The 18,766-nt window shown below is 38.3% G+C and overlaps 1 protein-coding gene across 1 annotated transcript in view; it reads left to right on the top strand.

The window, feature by feature from the left end:
* Positions 1–204: 204 nt before the first annotated feature.
* The window catches only part of shoc1 (shortage in chiasmata 1), a gene marked incomplete at its 5' end in the record, with an annotated part of 46,648 nt that continues 28,086 nt past the window's right edge, over positions 205–18,766 (top strand). The window contains 8 exons of the mRNA XM_088910238.1: positions 205–403; positions 1,134–1,231; positions 2,794–2,923; positions 5,757–5,847; positions 7,143–7,336; positions 15,250–15,403; positions 17,735–17,837; positions 18,409–18,553. Coding sequence (XP_088766364.1) covers positions 205–403; positions 1,134–1,231; positions 2,794–2,923; positions 5,757–5,847; positions 7,143–7,336; positions 15,250–15,403; positions 17,735–17,837; positions 18,409–18,553 — 1,114 coding nt within the window. The remainder of the gene's footprint in view (positions 404–1,133; positions 1,232–2,793; positions 2,924–5,756; positions 5,848–7,142; positions 7,337–15,249; positions 15,404–17,734; positions 17,838–18,408; positions 18,554–18,766) is intronic.

The following is an 18,766-nucleotide window of genomic DNA, read 5'->3' as shown; positions in this document are numbered from 1 at the left end:
AGCTAAATGAAACACAACTTCAGACACTGCCAACGTCTGACGTCGGCAAAGACAAAACAGTCGGCTCAAAGGGCGGCTAAAATTTTTAGTAAAACAGGACTGTTCGCGTTCAGCGCGCTGGGACTGTTATTACTTGAGAGGTAAGTGTAAAAAGAAGACTGGAGCCGCACATAACTCATTTATTTTTCAAGATGTTAATATCAATTGACCCCTCGTCATCAGTTCACCATTCGTCATAGTGGCTTCAGGACCGTCAACTGTAAATGTTTCCTGATCACGGGCGGGATCGCAAATCCTTCCCCGGCTCACTCGCAGCACGTCTTGAGGCGGCGACTCGGTTTGGTCGCTTTAATGGCGGAAGGAATGGAGTGGTTGTTTATTCCCCCACAAAATTTAAGCCACGGTACACGATTAAAAAAAAATCTGCTGGACTTTACAACTTTAAATTATATTTTAAAACGTCGTATTCGCGTGATGGCTGCACCCGCTTCACTCGGCCTACAGTATTTACTGTACAGCCACAAGAGGTTGAGTTTATGTCTTCCACCTGGACCTCATTTCGAAGTTAAATTCGTGAAGAGAAAAACGTAACGTTTGAACTACCGTTTTGAAAACGTTGCAGAGTTATGAGTGCGATCTGTAAGAAATTAGTAGTTAGTAAATTCCACATCTTAAAAAAGCATTGACTCACAGGTCCCTCGGGATTGTATTTTTGAAGCCAGTCCGCCTACAGCAATACCAATACAGATATCAACATATTGTAAAACGCCATAACAGTGTCTGGTGTTTAGATATAAAACATTAATCTCTGTTTGGAGGAAGGTTTCTTTCTTATTCTTATGAAACTAAAAACAGTCATTATTAATCATTGTACGTACTGTATAATTGCCTTAATAAGTTATAAAGATTTATCTCAAATTTATTCCCTATAGATATTGGATAATGTGTTGAAGTGTCATTATGTTTATTGAGGTTTTGAGTAAAAGTAGGGCTTTGAGGAAGATTGTTAGAAATTCATCTGTTCTCCATGGGTATAATCCCACACACTTCCTTGAGTTGGTGGAGAATCTAAAAGGTACAGATTATCGATGGGACCACACAGGAAAGCTGACTTGTTTTTGTCATTGTTTTAGGTCAAGACAGAACACACAGTCTCCTCAGTGATGACCACAGTGACAAGCACAGAATGTTTTCTGCTGTGAAATACAGGGGAATAGACTATGTGTATGAGGTGAGTAAGGTTATTGAAGTCAGAGTCTGGTGAATTGTGTTAACTTGAGGATTTTTTGTCATCTGTTTAGACAAAAGCAGAGTTGTTCCAGCACAGTTTTCCGTAAGACATATGTTGCCATTAAGCACATCTTACCAGCAGTTGTCTTGGCAGAGCACGTATGATTCATTCCACTGAAGGATCAGCACTGAACACAAAAAAACAGCTTTTCTCCAAATGGCGAAGTAATATTCTTCCACATAGCCTACATAACAACAGAGTGGAAATTGAAAAAGACTAATGCTTTTGTTGCTGATAAAATCACATCTCGGGAAGAGGTTCCCTATTTGAACTGTATGTTATTTGTTCTTCAGACTTTCAATTCTGTTTGGCAAAAAAAGAAAAACATTGGAAAACTTGAGTTCTACTAAGTGTGATCATAGATCACGGATTGGTCTATATCTGGGTCTGTGACAGTGAATTGGGTTTTGTTTATTATTGGTTCTGTTCAGATTTATTTTGAGTGGTGGTTTTTGTTTGTAGGACTGACTGTAAAATCAGGGATCGAGGTGGGTTTCCTGGTTCTCTATTTTTGGAGGTCTGCACTATCTGGTACTTATGTTTCACTGAGTTTCACTGAGTCCCAGTTTCCCTGTAATTATAATTAATTTCATTTGTAAAGTATTTCCTTGCAAAACACAAATACCGGTTTCCTATTTAGTTCTTCCTCTTTTGTATTCTAATTCTTGAAGCCCAGTTCAAGGGTTCTCCTTCTACTGTATCGTATGTACAAACCCACTTGTACCCACTGGGATGACGCAACAGTAGCCAAAGTGTGCAAGTACGCTCACCACAGCTACCAGTGAGGAAGAGGGCAGACTGATAAAGCCAATTAATAGATGGGGATTATTATGAGGCCATAACTGGTAAAGGCCAATAGGAAATTTAGCCAGTACACTGGGGTTAACACTCGTAGTCATTTCAAGAAATGCCCTGGAGTTTTAAATGAAAAAATTACATCTCATCCAAAGGACGGTTCCTTTTTACAGTATAGTGTCCCCATCACTATACTGTGGTATTAAGACCCATGTAGACTACAGGGTGAGTGCCCCCTACCGGTCCCACAGACACTTCTTCCAGCAGCAGCTGTAGCTTTCCCAGGAGGTCTCCCATCCAGGTACTGACCAGGCTCACACCTGCTGAGCTTCAGTTGGCTGCTGGTTGCAAGTTGCTGCATGATGTAGCTGCTGGCTTCTTTTCCTCCTTTCATCCCATCCATGGCTGCACAAAGCGGATGAACCCAGCTGGAAGGTGAGTGTCTCCTCTGTCTTCTGCGTGATCCGGCTGGGATCTTATTCAGTGAGGGTGGCGTTATCAGGGTGGAGTCCAGATAGAATGCCTTCCAAATAATCTCCCATTCTTTCAGATGATACATCCGCCATGGGCATTGACACCCATGCTCTCCAAGCCAGAAATTTCCAAACTCTGAAGATTTTTCTCCGAAGCGTTACATTCAGTTGTTTTGGTTTAGGCTGAGACTTTGTGGAATCCAAGTTTCTCTTTTTTTTAAAATTTGTTTCAAGGCATCCGCAAGACAGAGGCTGACAGTCAACTGGCTAGTTGTCCCTGTGCCTCAACACCTGGATCAGAGTGATCAATACTCCTACAAAGGAAGTCTTCCTGATGACACCTATAGGAAACCATGGAGCCGGGGTAAAGCATTTGCACTCATACAGATATATATGCAAGCCTCTGTGTAATATCTTTAGTAAACTGGTCTTCTGTCTATAATTGTCACATTTGAAACGTGGGTTATATTCCGTACAGAGATTACTAATTCAGTGGTTTAAAAAGCTAGATTGTGGTTAAACAAGCAGTTCCATAGACAAATAGATTCCCTGCAGAAAACAAGCAAAATATTTAGATATTAATCCGTCATCATTTTAAAAGAAAATAAACGCTCCTTATTTATCGAGCTGGGAATTAAAGAAAGTTATCTGCTGTAACCATGTCATACAGTAGCTGCAATGCGTGCTTGCACACTAGGACTGGTCAGCTGCTTCTTGTAAAGATTACCAGAAGAAGAAGGTTGCAAATTGTACAACGACAGATTAAAATAAAGACTACTGTATGTGGGTATTGTTATATTGAATGAATACTAGCTGGAACCATCACGTTGCTTCATTTTACCCCAGGGTAAGTATTTTGCAGAATTTACTAACCCTTTTTAGTGAATGCTAAAATGGAAAATGTGCCCCAGTGCATTCTTACCTTATCATGATGTTTCAGTTATAGTGCAATGCTGTGTCACATATCTAGATTTTACTTGTTAATGCTACATCAAACAGGAAGAATACAAATTAATGAGCATTAAATTTATAAAATTGTTTTAAAAAAATGTGGTCTTGCATAAATTATATAAGTACATTTGATGTGAGTATTTTCTAAAGATTTCACGGCATAAAAAATATCTTTTGAATTTGTGAACATTTTGTAGAAAGCACAGCAGATACAGACAGCGTAGTACTATGGCATGGCATGGTTTTGATTCTGGACTGGGGTGCTTTCTGTGTGGAGATTGCATGTTGTCCATGCAAGTGTTCAACCTGTCTGCAAGGCACTACATCATTTAAGTCCTAGGACCTCACCGGCTGCTCATCCTGCAGGCTTCTCCTGGCGTGATAAAGTTCCAGCAGAATAACACGTCCTAACACCGCTCATCTGGCAATAGTATTCTTGCGAGACGAGAATGTGAAAGTTATAATTTTGAAGCCCTACCAGGCAGACTTGAGCCTCTTTTAGAATAGGATGAGGCATGTAGCATCGAGGTTAAGAGAGCAGTGAATGGTTATTTAATAATAATGATGATAATAATAATAATAATGATGATGATGGTAATAATAGCACTTTTCTGGACACTCCATTTAAAACGCTTTACAGGTAATGGGGACTCTCCTCCATTGACACCAGTGTATAGTCCCCACCTGGATGATGCGACAGGAGTACGCTCACCACACATCATCTATCAGTGGGAAGGAGAACAGAGAAAAGAAGGCAATTTTTAGATGGGATTTATTATGAGGCCGTTATTACTCAAGGCCAAGGGGGAATTTGGCCAGGACGCCGGGGTAACACCCCTACTCTTTCCGAGAAATGCCCTAGGAGTTTTTTTGACCACAGAGAGTCAGGACCTCGGTTTTACATCTCATCCAAAGGACGGCGCATTTTTTTTTTACAGTATTGAGTCCCCAACACTACACTGGGGCATTAGGATCCACACAGACCCCAGGGTGAGCACCCACTATTGGTCCTACTAACACCAGTCCCAGCAGCAACTTTAGCTTGCCCAGGAGGTACTGAACAGGCTCACACCTGCTGAGCTTCAGTGGGTTGAATCCATCCAGACAGCTTCCGCAAGCCTTTGTAAATCATGTGTCATAAATATTTAGCTTTTATGTTTTCCAAAAGTGCCCACAAAACCTGTGATAACACATTTTAAGTAGCATAATTAATTTACTGGAGACATCTGCTCAATGAATGCCAACGCACCTGCTCATCTGCTTTTCTGATGATAACTGTGAATTTGTTGCAGTTACAAGTGATGTTTCTTAGACAGACCTAAATGCCAAATAAAGCTGTCTTTGTCCATATTACTTTTTTCCCCAAAATGCCTGTACAAGATTGTTGCTTAACACTGTTACCCCATTCACACAAATAATAATTTTCTTGATAAAAATAATTTTGCAGTAAAAGTCTGAAGGTGACTTTAATCTCATGCTGTCTTGAGAATTGCTATTGCTATAGGGGTGTGCAGATTGTCACTATGGGATGCCTGTTTACCCTATTGAAACAGTGATGCAATATGCAATGTTTTGTACAAACAAGTATTTAAAATACCAAGATATCCCCGATTTAAGGGGAATTCTATAAATTCTATAGATTTTATAAGAAATACAATGCAAGCAAATGGAAGTAATTTGATCTGTCTCATTCTTTATAGGCAAAGCTAGTTTTCAAATACCGAAATTTCAATCTATACAATAACCAGGTAGCCCACTGCATCATAAATGTTTAAAAACATGTTGTGTTCATCGGCAGTTTAACTATGCTTTGTTGTTCAAGACCTTGCAAAAAACAGAACTAGACAACTTTTTAGTCAAACTACTCAGACAATGAGATTGTAAAAATTAGCAAGATTTCTCATTTTAAAGTGGTTTGTTGTTCTGTATTTTTGTTTTTTAAACCTTACTACCTTTGTAATATTATATATTATAGCCCTAAGTTAAATTCCTGAAATGGCAGTATTCTGTCATTTCTAAAGAAACACTTGAAAAAACTGTTTTCTGACATGTTTCTTCAAGCTTTTCCAAAAACAGGAATTACTGGTAATGACATTCTATGTGAAATGGACGTACAGAAGCCAATCTCAAGATCATTTGTACTTGTGATTTATGTTGCTCTCCTACGTGTTAAGTGTTTTTTTTCCTGTCAGGGACAATGTCAGCAGTGTCAGTAGTTCTTTTTCTGTGGTCTGTTGTTTTAACAGGATCAGTGCTCTCCACCTGTAAATTGATCATCAGTGGATCAATTCTGAATGACTGGATGGCTTGTGGATATCCAACAGATGTCCAAGAAAAGTAACAATTTTATTACATTTTAAATATTACTCTCATTTTTCTCTTTCTATTTTCACATTGTTATGTGTGTTTTTTTCAAGTCTTGTTTTGTATTATATGCAGGACCAAAACTTTTGTTAACCCCGAGGTTAAACGGACAGATGATTTCACATTAGTGATTCATGAGAAATTATTTACATAACATCTACTGCGTTCTTTCCTCAACTAGAAACACTGTTGCAAAGTTGCTCTTGAAAGTTCAGTCAAGGGTTAACGTGCATCCTGGAAGTGTAGGGTACGAGGCAGGACTGCTTCCTGGCCATCGTTGCGCACACACTCATAATCCAGCAGTCATTCAAGTTATGTCAAATTTCCATGCAGTTTAAGGACACAATTCTGTCTCATACTGTATTCATACATACATAGGCACCAGTTACTCTAGCCAGCATGTTTTTAGACGGTTTGAGAAAATCAGTGAACTTGTCAAAAACCCTCATGAGCAAAGGAAGAACTAGAAGGCTCCCCCAGCTGGAACAAAACGCAGGCTACAACAACCGTGAGGCAGCAGTACAAACCGCTATGTTGCATTCTTGCCTACAGTTTAGTAATAGTCATAAGAATTATTTAAAATTCACTTGCAGTGTAAGGGCATATAAAACCTACACAGTTCCGTTTCTTACTGTATTCTGCCAAACTACAGAGTTTTGTAGTATTTTAATGTTTAGTATTTGTTAAAAATGTAGTATTTTTAAGTTTGACATAGATTCTTACTGGTCCGTAATTTGACATTTTTGTACTGTACTTAATAAGAAAGTCACTTTTGTGTGGTCAGAATTTCATCAGGGTTTTCACCAGTCCCTCCACAGCAGGCACAAGCCGTGAAATCCATTCAGACTGGATGAAGTCTGCACACAATTATATGTCATATAGTGACTATTGGAATGTAGCTATTACTGCCTTTTTAGATGCTATTTTGAGAGAGCGCCAAAATGGTGCTCTCTCAAATTATAAAATAAACAGCCCCAACCTTGCAGCTATATTTGTTGGAGCATCGTGGCTCATAACCTCTTCAAGGTCTACAACATTATATCAGATTGGCATATCTGCTTGTACCCATCATCTGCTCCTTATGAGTTTATTCTTTGGCTTAAGTAGGAGCTATATTTAGGAAAAATCCTGTGTGCCCTAAATTCTACATCCTTGCAATTTAAGTGACTCACTTCGACTAGGTAGGAAGCTCTCATTTTTGCTCTTGATCATTGTAATTTTAGGCTTTGATCAAAACTATGTCCAGTCCTACCCTTCCTTTTTTCCAGGATCACTGTAACACAGGCGCTAGTTAAAAGTGGAGCCGAAGACATGGTGCCCAGCTCCAACCCAAATTCTCAGGCTGACACAGATATTGATGAAGTCTCATTTCTCCCTGGGAAAGATGGATATGGCATACCTTGGAAAGAATCCTTCTCCAAGTTTTCTCGGGACTCAGAGAGCTTTAGGCAGTGGAATGAAGGTAGTCCTGGAACAGACATGGTATTTCACAGTAAGGTGTGGCTACAAACAGTTTACAGTGCTTTCTTAGTGTCCCTTCTTCAAATGCATTTGAATTGTCAACATTTTAAAAACATTTAGATGGAAAGGTGTGATTACCTTTTACTTTAGTAAATTTGTTGTTTTCAGTGACAGTTATTTAGTAGAGAAAAAGTTCAGCCTTGTCATGGTTGTGTGTTGCTTAGAACCCTTTTGTTGTACCAGATTTGCTGCAGGCTATATAGAATAGCTTCAAGAGAAACAGCAAGTTCAGCTGAAGATTCAGAACTGTTAGATATATCAAATATTAAGATCACACAAAGCAGTAGTAAGGAGCCACATGCTGATGGTGAAAAATTATTCTATACAGTCCTGTCATGTTAGATCAAAGTTACCAGAAGCTGCACTGCTGTTTTATCTAATTCTGTAGGTGTCCAAAGTTGATTTTGGGAAAGGAGTTCAACCTTCCTCAGCCCGGGAAATCTTCTTGATTTCTTTCATGGTGAACACCTGGCTGATTCATCCTCCTGGTTGTTAATATACACCCCAGGCATGGCCTGGGCCATGCATTTTTCCACCTGTTCAGTTTCATTACTCAGTTAAGGCAGGTGTGTCCAATTGTCACTCCAGTAGGAGGCTTTAAACAAAACCCCTGCAATACTGCAATACATTCATCACATACACCCAATAATGATGTAAGTTAAGCATGATAAGTTAAGTCACTTACCTTTCAGTTGCATTATGCGAGATTAAATTAATATGACTTTTTAAAGCTACAGTAGTCTTAGTTTCAAAATGACAGTTTCAACCCAGCAAAATGGATACATTCCCACATCACAGATAAGGACCAGAGATTTTAGCAAGAGATTAATGTAAAGAGAATAATGAGAGGACTACAGAATGACAAAACAGCCATCCAGGAAGTGGATAGACTGTATGACATGGTGGCAGAAAGATGCTGTGGGTTAGTTACCCATTTTTTAAATAAAGTTTATAACAAAAGTTCGGGAGGGATGACAGCAACTAAGCTCAATCGGTCTCAGCTGCCAGTAATTAGCAGTTGCTCTCGAGGTCCTTTCCTCTACCAAATGCTATAAATACCTACGTGATCCCCACCTCTCCTTCGCATACGTCTTTTGCATCCCACCTCCACCTCTGCAGCTACCTATTGGTCACTTTGCACAGGGGTCCTGGCCTCCTTGTCCTATGGCCAAATATTCACCCCATAAAACGTTCATCTTGGGTGTTGTCATTCCTAGTGAATTTCTGCACTGTGGAAGAACTGAGAAATTTAATTTCCTGTACTACAATATCTTTCCATCAACTCCTGCCACAAATAAAGTGTGCGACAGAAGTTAAAGAGGTAACCTGTAGCATTTCACTGATTCTCAGTTTGTACTAGTAAAGGAGAAGCCTTTGCTCTCTGTAATATTTGGGCCTAACCGATAACCTGCATTTAACTACAGTTAATGAGGACTGAGGTCTGTAACAAACACAAATTCAATAAATATTCAGCATTCCTAAATTTAAAAGCATTTTACTTCCTCTTTAAAAGAGACTAGCAGGATTTTTTTTGAGAAAGAAAAAAGAAACTTTTCTCTTCTTTGCCTTACTTTTTTTACTTAAATTGGCTCATACTTTTTCCATCCTTCAATCTTGTTTCCTTAAATCCAGGTCTCTGATCCCTTTTTTTGTATCTGCCTGTTTCTTTACTTCTTTAATTACTGAGCAGCTGTCATCTCTCAAGTGATGCATAGAGGTGCACAGAATTTGCCTTTATCCCAGTAGATTAATCTTAGAGGAGTACAGAAGAGCTTTTTCCTTTTTCCACAATTCTCTCTTGAATGAAGAAAACTGGGACTTACCGCAACTGCAAATTCAGTTAAATTTCATTGTGGTTTCATATATTTTACATTCCATGCCACTACAAGATGTGTCCTCAAGTGACTGTTCACGTTGTCAATATGTATAATTTTTTAAGATCTGTAACCTGTCCTGTCTCAAAGCAATGTATTGTTAATGCCAGTTTTATTCTTGTATGCTATGTTCCCTCCCCAGATTTTGACAAGTGTTTTTTTTAGATAAGGAAATATTTACATGATATGCATCTGTACTTTTGGGCCAAAATACCAAAGAGTTATTTCTTCAGGAAATGATTAAGTGCTTGGGAAGAAAAATGTTTTGCATAGCATTCGCTCTTTTTCTTCTTGTAGTTTAGAAACTACACTTATCGGATTCTACTGAATGTGTGTCATTTTGCGATGGATCATCTTAGTATTCAGCTGAAAGCCAGTTTTCCTCTTGTTATGTTTCTATTTGTAATGCTGCACTGTCTCAGATTTTCACATGGATCTTTTTTGTCCATTAGTCCTGATTGCTAGATTGCTGTCCTCAGGCTCTTGATAGGCGGGGCAATGTGTAGTGATACTGTACACAGTTACACACTTACAGTACTTACTTTATTGCTTCAGATGAGAAATTCGCTTAACAAGCTGCTGCTGGTCACTACAAGAGCAGCCACTGGGCTTATAATGATTCCCTTCTGCCTGAATCAATGCATTGGTGGGAGTAACTGAGGCAAAATAGTTATTGATAATAAACATTTATTGTAGGATTTCAGTAAGATTTATAAGTGCCTCTACAATTATCCATTTATGTGCGTAAATAAGTGAAATTTCCTATGTGATAGCATGAATATATGATCTATTCATTAAACACAAGACATGTTATTAAATCAAAAGCCATTTTTTCATATGGTTTTCAGTAACTTGAGTTGTAAGTGAGTACTGTATGTAAATTATGGCTAACTTGGCTAAATCTCCCCCTTCTTGATGCGTGTTGGAAGAGATTTGGTACTTTCATGCTAAGACATCAAATAATGTTTTTTTAGGTACAAATGGTATGCATTTTTTTCTTGGTCTGTTGTGCAGTTGTCTGTTCACACTTCTGATAAAGTATACATTTGTCTCCAGGAACCCATTTTATATTTGCTTTTTATGATTTTCTGCTTCATGACTCTTTGATTCAAGGAACATTGAAATAAGGAACTGATAATGCATACATAATCTACTGCTTAATCATAAAAATGCCTCTGGACCTTGGAATTTGGCACCCTTGAATCAGTTCTCTGTGACATTTAGAAAGCGCTTAATTTTGCATAATAAAACAAATCCAATAGATTTAACAACCACTATACCATTTACATATCTGAAAACGTTTAAACCTTTTTCCTCTCTGCAGTCCACTGAAAGCCAAATTTAAAATTTCTTTTTCTTTTTAAAATCAGTATCTCATAATAACTTTCCTTATTTAACTGCATTTTAGAATATCACTTAAATGATTAATGTAAAAAGTCTGAGCTTAGTCACAGCACACATCTGGTGATCTGGTGTAAGAAATTAAACTATACTGTATGTGTACAGATACTATATGTTTGCTTCACAAAAACCAAGAAATCCTTAAGCATTTTCTTTGGGACTGTTTGGTTTAAATGAAAATAAAGATATCATATTGTATCCCCTCAGACCTCCATCACAGCAGCTACTGTATTTTAATTAACACCTAACAGGATCGCAACAATTTCAACAACAACTCATAGTAACAAATTGAAAAAGAGAATCCAGACAACGTCTTAAGTCTCAATGGACAGGCTGGAATATAATGAATAAAAGCAACGTAGTACACTATAAGTACTGTAGCTGAAAAGAGGAGGCTCTTTTACACGAATAGCTGTATATGTGTGTATGACAAAACTGCCACACCAAGGCTTTAAACTCTTATTTAACAGATGTTTTTTTTCTGTGCTTTTGTCATTAACTCACGGTTGTAAACAGTGCTTACAGTATGTGGGTTATGGAAACAATCTATTCTAAAAGTAGGAAGACAACACTAGGTGGCTAAATACTGTAGCAAAAATACCTTCTACTGTACTTATACTTGTCATTCAGTTTTAACTTCAATTTTAAGAGCAACAATGGATGCTTTGTGAGAAGGGCCTTTCTCACTTGTAACCTAGGGTCACTACTGTGTTTACTGTTTTCTAGTAGAAAATGGGGAGAGCAGGCTAATTGTGGCAGCTTTGATCTATACGAGGACCTGTTTTTCTTGTCTTTAGTCAGGACAGGACCGAGATAGGTGTGTTCAGCATGATAACGGGGTGTGCAATGTTTAGTCAGATCAGAGCCGGTATAGGTGTGTTCAGTATGGTAGCTACGTGTTGGGCTAGGGTTTTAGAACAGTCTTCAATGCTGTGATCATTGTGCTGTTGCGTAAGGAGCAGTCAGAAATCCTTACCGCGCTCGTCTGAATATGAAGCCGTTTTCCCTTGTGTCAGTTTATATGAAGATCCAGTGTGAGTCAGACTCCTCTTAAAGGCCCTGCCTCTCCTGTTTTTTCCCACATGGGATGGGTAGGCTGTCAGTGAAACTGCCGTGACATCATACTCTCATGTTCCTCCACACCCTGTTCTGTAAGATTTCTTGGGTTGTGCATGTGGAATCTCTTTAGGTTTAATCGCCCAAAATGATTTCAGAGATTCCAAATGGAAACATTTTAAAAGCAAGCAGTGCTGCAAACTGTCCGCAGTGCTAGAAACTAGACCTTTCTTTGTTATGTGTACAGTATATCCATGTACAGTAAACGGTGTATAAGGAAATGATTAAGGTTCATTCCACGCTGAAAGGTAAAGAAAAGAAATAACATTTTAGGCTTTGGAGCCCTCTTCAGGTCTGAGGGAGGGGGGAAGTAGCAGATAGGATCGGGTAGGAGTAGGTAAGAAGTGGGGGAGCAGGGGGACATGGGCATAGAGCAGGTGAGAATGAGTGTCCAAACTAAGGGAGGACAGTAGGAGAGGTATGGGAAAGACGAAATCTGCGAGTGAATGGAGAGGATTTTGAAGGAGATACACTGTGCATATGCTATTCTGCACTCACTCAGATTCTGTTATATTAAATTTTTTGGGTTGTTGTTTTTAACAAACAGATTTGGTTGTTATCCATCTTACTCAGTTTATACTGTTATCATAAATAATTTGCATGGATAAACAAAACTTTGTAGGGAACTATGTATTGTAGAAAGGGTTTTGGAAGAAACTGCATAATTCCATTGCTACTTGAGCTGTCTTTTTCTCCCATACCTTGGAATTTGTGCTTAGATGTTATCATATTTCCGTTTTCATTGTAAAGTACCTACATTCCCAGTTTCAAGGGTTAATCATGGAGCTCGCTCCGAAAGCCGCTGATCAGTTCATTAAATTGATAAGGAGATTGATTTTTGATTAACTGATTTTTATTTTTGAATCATGCCTTTAGCATCAGTGGCTAGCCAGGCTTCTCAATATGAATATTTGTCTAATTTTATTGCCTCTATATTGAGTTGTAGTGCACAATGCAGACTAAAATTGGGCGAAGTCCGTCTTGGATGGAAGCATTTTTGTGACTAATACACTGTATTACTTCTGCATTGGATTATTCACTTCATTTTAAAAACGTAGAAAACAAAATGTACAGTCTGAGTTAAACAAGATCCAAACTGTCAAACCCGGGCTGGGAGCGGCTTGCTGCCTGATGTTGCCACAGGTAACTGCAGCATTTCCACAAGAGCTCATATTGAACCTGAGCCCAAAACCCCACTGATTCAGTGCTCTGACATTGAGCTACCTGGAATAGTGCATTATCCTGCCCGCTCTAAGAATCTGTCTTTGTGAGACTCCAATTCTCTGCAACGCCACTTTTCTTTCAGAATTCAGTAGCGTCCCGGTCCAGTCAGCCCTTTTGTTGTCTCAAGGCTTCCAGTCAGCCGTCAGTCCTGCACATCTCCGTCAGTCCCGTCAGTCCAACCGCGACAGTGCACCCCAGCCAGCCGTTGGTTCTGCATTGGGTCATTTTGCCTTATTTCAGGGCTGTTGGGAGGGGAGTCTTTGAGCCTAGGTCTACTCTCAAGCTGTTTGTCTTTACAGTGCCGTGAAAAAGTATCTCTATTATTGAGTATTTGTCACTCTGGATATTTTCAGATCTTAAGACAAAATCTAATATTAGATAAAGGGAACCTGAGTGAACAAAATTCTTTTTTATTATGATTATTTCATTTATTTAATAAACAAAGTTATCCAACAGCCATATCTGTGTGAAAAAGTACACTTAAAAAGGACACTTAACAACTGGTTGCGCCACCTTTAGCTGCAATGACTAACCAAACGCTTCCTATAATTCAATATCAGTCTTTCACATTGCTGTGGAGGAATTTTAGCCCACTCTTCCTCGCAGAACTGCTTTAATTCAGAAACATTGGTAGGTATTTGAGCATGAACTGCTCGTTTCAGGTCCTGCCATCTCTATTGGGTTTAGGTCTAGACTTTGACTTTGACCTTGGGGATCATCCAGGTGCTTCTTGGCAAATGAGAGATGAGCATTTATGTTCTTCTTGGTTAGCAGTGGTCTCTGCCTTGCTACTCTCCCATGAAGTCCATTTTTGCCCAGTCTCTTTCTGATTGTGGTGTCATGAACACTGACCTTAGCTGAGGCAAGAGAAGCCTGCAGTTCTTTGGATGTTGCAGGAATTAGTGCAGGCTGGCCACTCCTGGGGAGATTCACTACTGTTCCAAGTGGAGATTATGGCTCTCACTGTGGTTCAGTGGAGTTCCAGAGCTTACGAAATGGCTTTGTAACCTTTCTGGACTGATAGATATCAACAAGTTTTGTTCTGATCTCTTCAGGAACTTCCCTTGATCGTGGCATAATGTGCTTCTTGAATCTTTTTGCTGGCAATGTGACTCTGATGGTAACGGTCAAAATAAGTGAGGTTTATATTGAGCAGGGCTGGCTGTAATCAATCAGCTGACTCTAATTTATCCCTTTAATTGGGTTGATTTAACTAGGGGCAATTACTTTCTCACACAGTGCCAGTTGGTGTTGGATAACTTTGTTCATTAAATAAATTAAGCAAAAAGAAAAAGTGTTATTTGCTCACTCAGGTTCCCTTTATCTAATATTTGATTTTGGTTGAAAACCTGAAAACATTCAGTGTCACAAATCTGCAATAATAGAGGAAATCAGGAAATACTTTTTCACAGCACTGTACTGTATATCCAGGCTGCTTTTCACCTCTGAGGTTGCAGTGCTTCTGTATGTGATTGTCTGGGTTTTATTGTTGTTGGAATCTTCAGTTCCTGTGGGGCATACCACAGAGAGACCAAAATACAATTTTAGTTTTGACGCCAAAATTACAAGGCTAAGAGGTATTTCTCAATATTTCACTCCACATGCTCAACCTGCAGAGATGACAAAAGAGAGCTCAAGGACACTGCAGCATGTAAGAACTTACCCTAAAGAAAGCCAACGTGTGTGTGTGTGTGTGTGTTTTCTGGACACATTAGGTATTCTAAAAATGTGTTTTTCTAATCACGTTAGATCAGTACAGTAATTGGTCACATGTACTGTATGTGTGATCAGTCTCACAGAAACTACGTAATTCATCAGCTATGCCGATATACAGTACATACCTCATCATTTTCTTTACCTCATCTGTCTTTCCTCCTCATTTATAGTTATTTTTTATTAGAATGGTTAGATCATACTTGCTGATTATTTTTCCCCTCTTGATCCTTGTGCATCCTGGCTCATAGATTCTCCATAATGTCAGTGTTCTTTATCCGCACATGCTACAGTTTAGTTCCACAGTTAACTCCTTCGCAGGCCTTGATTGTCCCTGTACTGTTTTACAGTCCTTCAGTTGTGATAAAGAATATTATGTGCACTAAGTGTAATTGTTTTTTGTTTTAAATTGTGGAATTTTCATTTGGCAGATACACACAACAGCTCACTCCCTATAAAGTCAAACCTACATTTCTACTCTTTCTACGTTTAACATGTCATCTGTGCTGTGTGTTTCTTGTTTCAGATCTCTTTGTGCAGGAGGATGTGGTGTTTATTGACTGCTTGGCAGAATTCCACAGACAAATTCCAGAGCTGCTTAGCAAGCTGAGGATTCTATCTGTTCAAGACCCTCTGTTGAATGTTACAGGAGACGTCTTTAGGGAGGACATGTTTTTCAGGTAGTGATCAGGGAAACTTTCCAGTTAATTACCTACAGAGCAGTTAGCTTTGATTACACAGTTATCATAGATCGTAGATCTTTGCTAATTACAAAAGCAGAATACATCAGGAAGCATTGCTGGTCAAATTCCTATGTTTTGACGTCAAAGAAGTATGTAATGGCTAATTAATGTCTCTTGCTGCACTTCAGTTTCAAAACCACTGGGGTTTCCATAACCTTTTGAAATTAAATAGAATGTATGCCCGTGTCCTGAAAGGAAACTCATTTTGTTGGATGCACATATATAGAGAAATAGCAGTGGAATGGTTTTGTTTTTCACTAGGTTCGGGGTTAAATGAAAAGTATTTGTATGTAAAAAACAAACATCTCCAGTGTACCAAAAACTTTGTGAATTTGTCTATGTAAACTACTGCTTTTTCAAGTAAATTATTGATAATAAGTTAATTATTGACTTTTTACAATTTAGGATATACATATTAATTAAAAAGTATATACAAATATATATATGCAAAATTAATTATAATTGTATAATACTATAGACCTATAGGAATATCAGCAGCAGAAACTATAATGACAGTCATGATTAATGACAGTAACAGTATTTTACCCAATTTGTCAAACTAATGCCAAGAGTATAGATTTTGTCTTTTCAAACAATCAGATGAGGCAATCAGAAGTGAGAGAACAATTGGGGAACCGTAAGAAAAAAGTATCATAGCTTTTTTGAATGTTTTGAATATATTCTCAAACTGTGCAGGTTTAGTCCAAAGCAAAAGTTGACCATATATGGAAACAGACAGTTCATAAAAAAGTAAAATGGGATAGGATAGATATTAAATCAGTGGAAAATGGATGGCAGCAGATTTAACAGATTACACTGTTATCCCAAGAGTATATCAGAAACTAAACATACAGTAAGTATCCCAAAAGTTCAAATCAATTAGGACAGATATAAGGAAAAAGAGAGCCCTTTGTAAAATGATTAAAAAAACACAGGTTCCACTTAGGGATTAGAAAACAAGAATTGCAAGCACAGGTAAAAAATATATTAGAGACCAAGAGAGAAAATGTAAGAAATATTGGAATGGAGGCTTAAATAAATAATAAAAAACTATTTCAGTACTGCAACAGAAAAGGAACCATAAAGGATGAAGTAAAACATATCCGGGACAAAAATAGGACACTTCTACACAATGAAAGGGAAATGGTTGATGTACTAAATGAGTATTTCACTCAGGTATTCACTAAGGAAGAAGGCAGGGGAAGTTCTGTCTGAGATCATATCAGCATAGAAGAGGGGGGAGTGCTTTGGGTACTAGAAGCACACAACGTTAATACATTCCAAGGGCCTGATGGTATCTTATCAGTAATATTCAAGGAAATGATAAATGTTATTCAGAAGCCATTGACACAACATTTCCAGCAGTTGAGTTAAGACAGGGTTAGGACACAGGGACTGAAGAACTGCTAATGTAGTAAGAAATCTGAACAAAGTAAACATGACTAATAAGTCTGTTACATGAAAGGATATGGAAGTGATTAAAATAACTAATGTAGAGGATCACCTACATGGAAATTACTGTATATACAATAGCACAAAATAGCACAAATTTAGAAAAGGTAGGTCTTGCCTAATTAGCTTGACTTTTTCACAAGTAACAACATTAATGATACAGTAGAGATAGACTAAAGGCATCAATATGGTGGATATACATTTGCTGCAGGAAGTGGTGTTAGTGGGACCAGCGGGGGGCGCCCACCCTGCGGTCTGTGTGGGTCCTAATGCCCTGGTATTGTAAGAGTAGGGAGTTGTCCTGGTGTCCAGGCCAAATTTCCCCCCTCAGCCTTTACCATGGCCTCCAAATTGTCCCATGTATGATTGGCTTGCACTTGCCCTGCAATGGACTGGCGCCCTTTGTGCTCGTTGCTTGCCAGGTAGGTTCCAACTTCTTATGGTATAAAGCGGTTTGGCAAATGACGTGACATGACTTCCTGCATGCAAAACCCTGCACTTGGCTGCATTAAATGTCACCTGTCAAGTGTTTTCCCTATTGTGAATTTTATCTAAAACTGATGCTAAATACAGCTAAACAAGATAGCATTAAACAGCATGAAAATTAAGCATGCATAGCCTGCTAGGGTCACAGCATACACTAGTAAAGGTGGCTGTTAAACAGAACATTGTGGCTCATGGACTCTCATGTTGCTGGTTTTACACACTTCCTTTCACTAGAGGTTAAGTGGTACTTAGCTCAGATCTCAAGACAGGAGCCCTTTCTTGGGTTTCATCTTGTGCTGTAATTTTATTAACAGGCTCTGATCTTCACAGATACCGTGTGCCTTTGGATGAGATAGTGATTGCAGATGCAGAGGGACAGGGATCTGATCTACAGAATGAGGATTTCAGCAAAGTTTCAGTGCCCAGTGTGGAGGTATTCTTAAAAACTACAAATGTTGTTTTAGTATCCATTGTAGTTCATGTGAAAGTTGTAGCAAAATGTGTGTATTGTGGTGTTGTGTGTGCTTAACAGCACTGTTTTAAGTGTTCTGTACAATCTTTGATAATTTGTTTTCAGTATATATAAAAACTAAATTGATAAAACGACACCATCTTAAAATTAATATTTTATAAGACTTGTGAAATAAAGAGTATAATGCACATTTATTTTGGGATTCCCTTGTGCACCGCAATCATATTTTCTTTTAGGTTTTATTATTTGTTTATGAATCTCTGTAACATGGAGACCAGATAAATGACTCATCCCATATTTGCACGTTGGCTGAGGATTTAGTAAGAAGACACAAGTACTGAAATAAAAACTAAATACTAGGTCTAGCACTTTATACCACTAAAGACCCCTCACAAAAGAGATTATCTTGTGGATATCTACTCATATTCTCTGGTAGCACTGATAAAAGGAAAGGAACATTTCACACAGGAGACAAACGTTCAGGGTAGATATACAGTAGTACTAATTGATATAATGTTTTTTTTGTTCTCAGTCTCTGATGTTGCCCTTTGAGTTGGACTATAAAACTCTTCAGCAGAAAAGCAGTGCGCTGCCCATCAGGGAGCTTTGTGATTCATTAAGAATTTCTCCTGAGTCGTTAGTGGATGAAATGACGTGTCTAGAAACACTCATGCCAGGTGGGTATCCAGTCGCACATTGTTAATCCTGTTTTATAATTAAATAATAAAACTGTATATTAATAAAGTTAAATTAAAATGTGTTGATACATATTTATAGACATGTTTTTGATGTTCTTTTTACACATATTTTGGTTTATTGACCACATCATGTGTTTTGGAATATGTACAAAAAAGCTTGATATATGTAGTGATAAGTAGTTCCTAATTTGC

This window comes from Atractosteus spatula, chromosome 3 (genome assembly GCF_055471065.1).
Source record: "Atractosteus spatula isolate fAtrSpa1 chromosome 3, fAtrSpa1.hap1, whole genome shotgun sequence".
NCBI classification, from domain to species: Eukaryota; Metazoa; Chordata; class Actinopteri; order Semionotiformes; family Lepisosteidae; genus Atractosteus; species Atractosteus spatula.
This window is presented reverse-complemented; position numbering and strand designations above follow the sequence as displayed.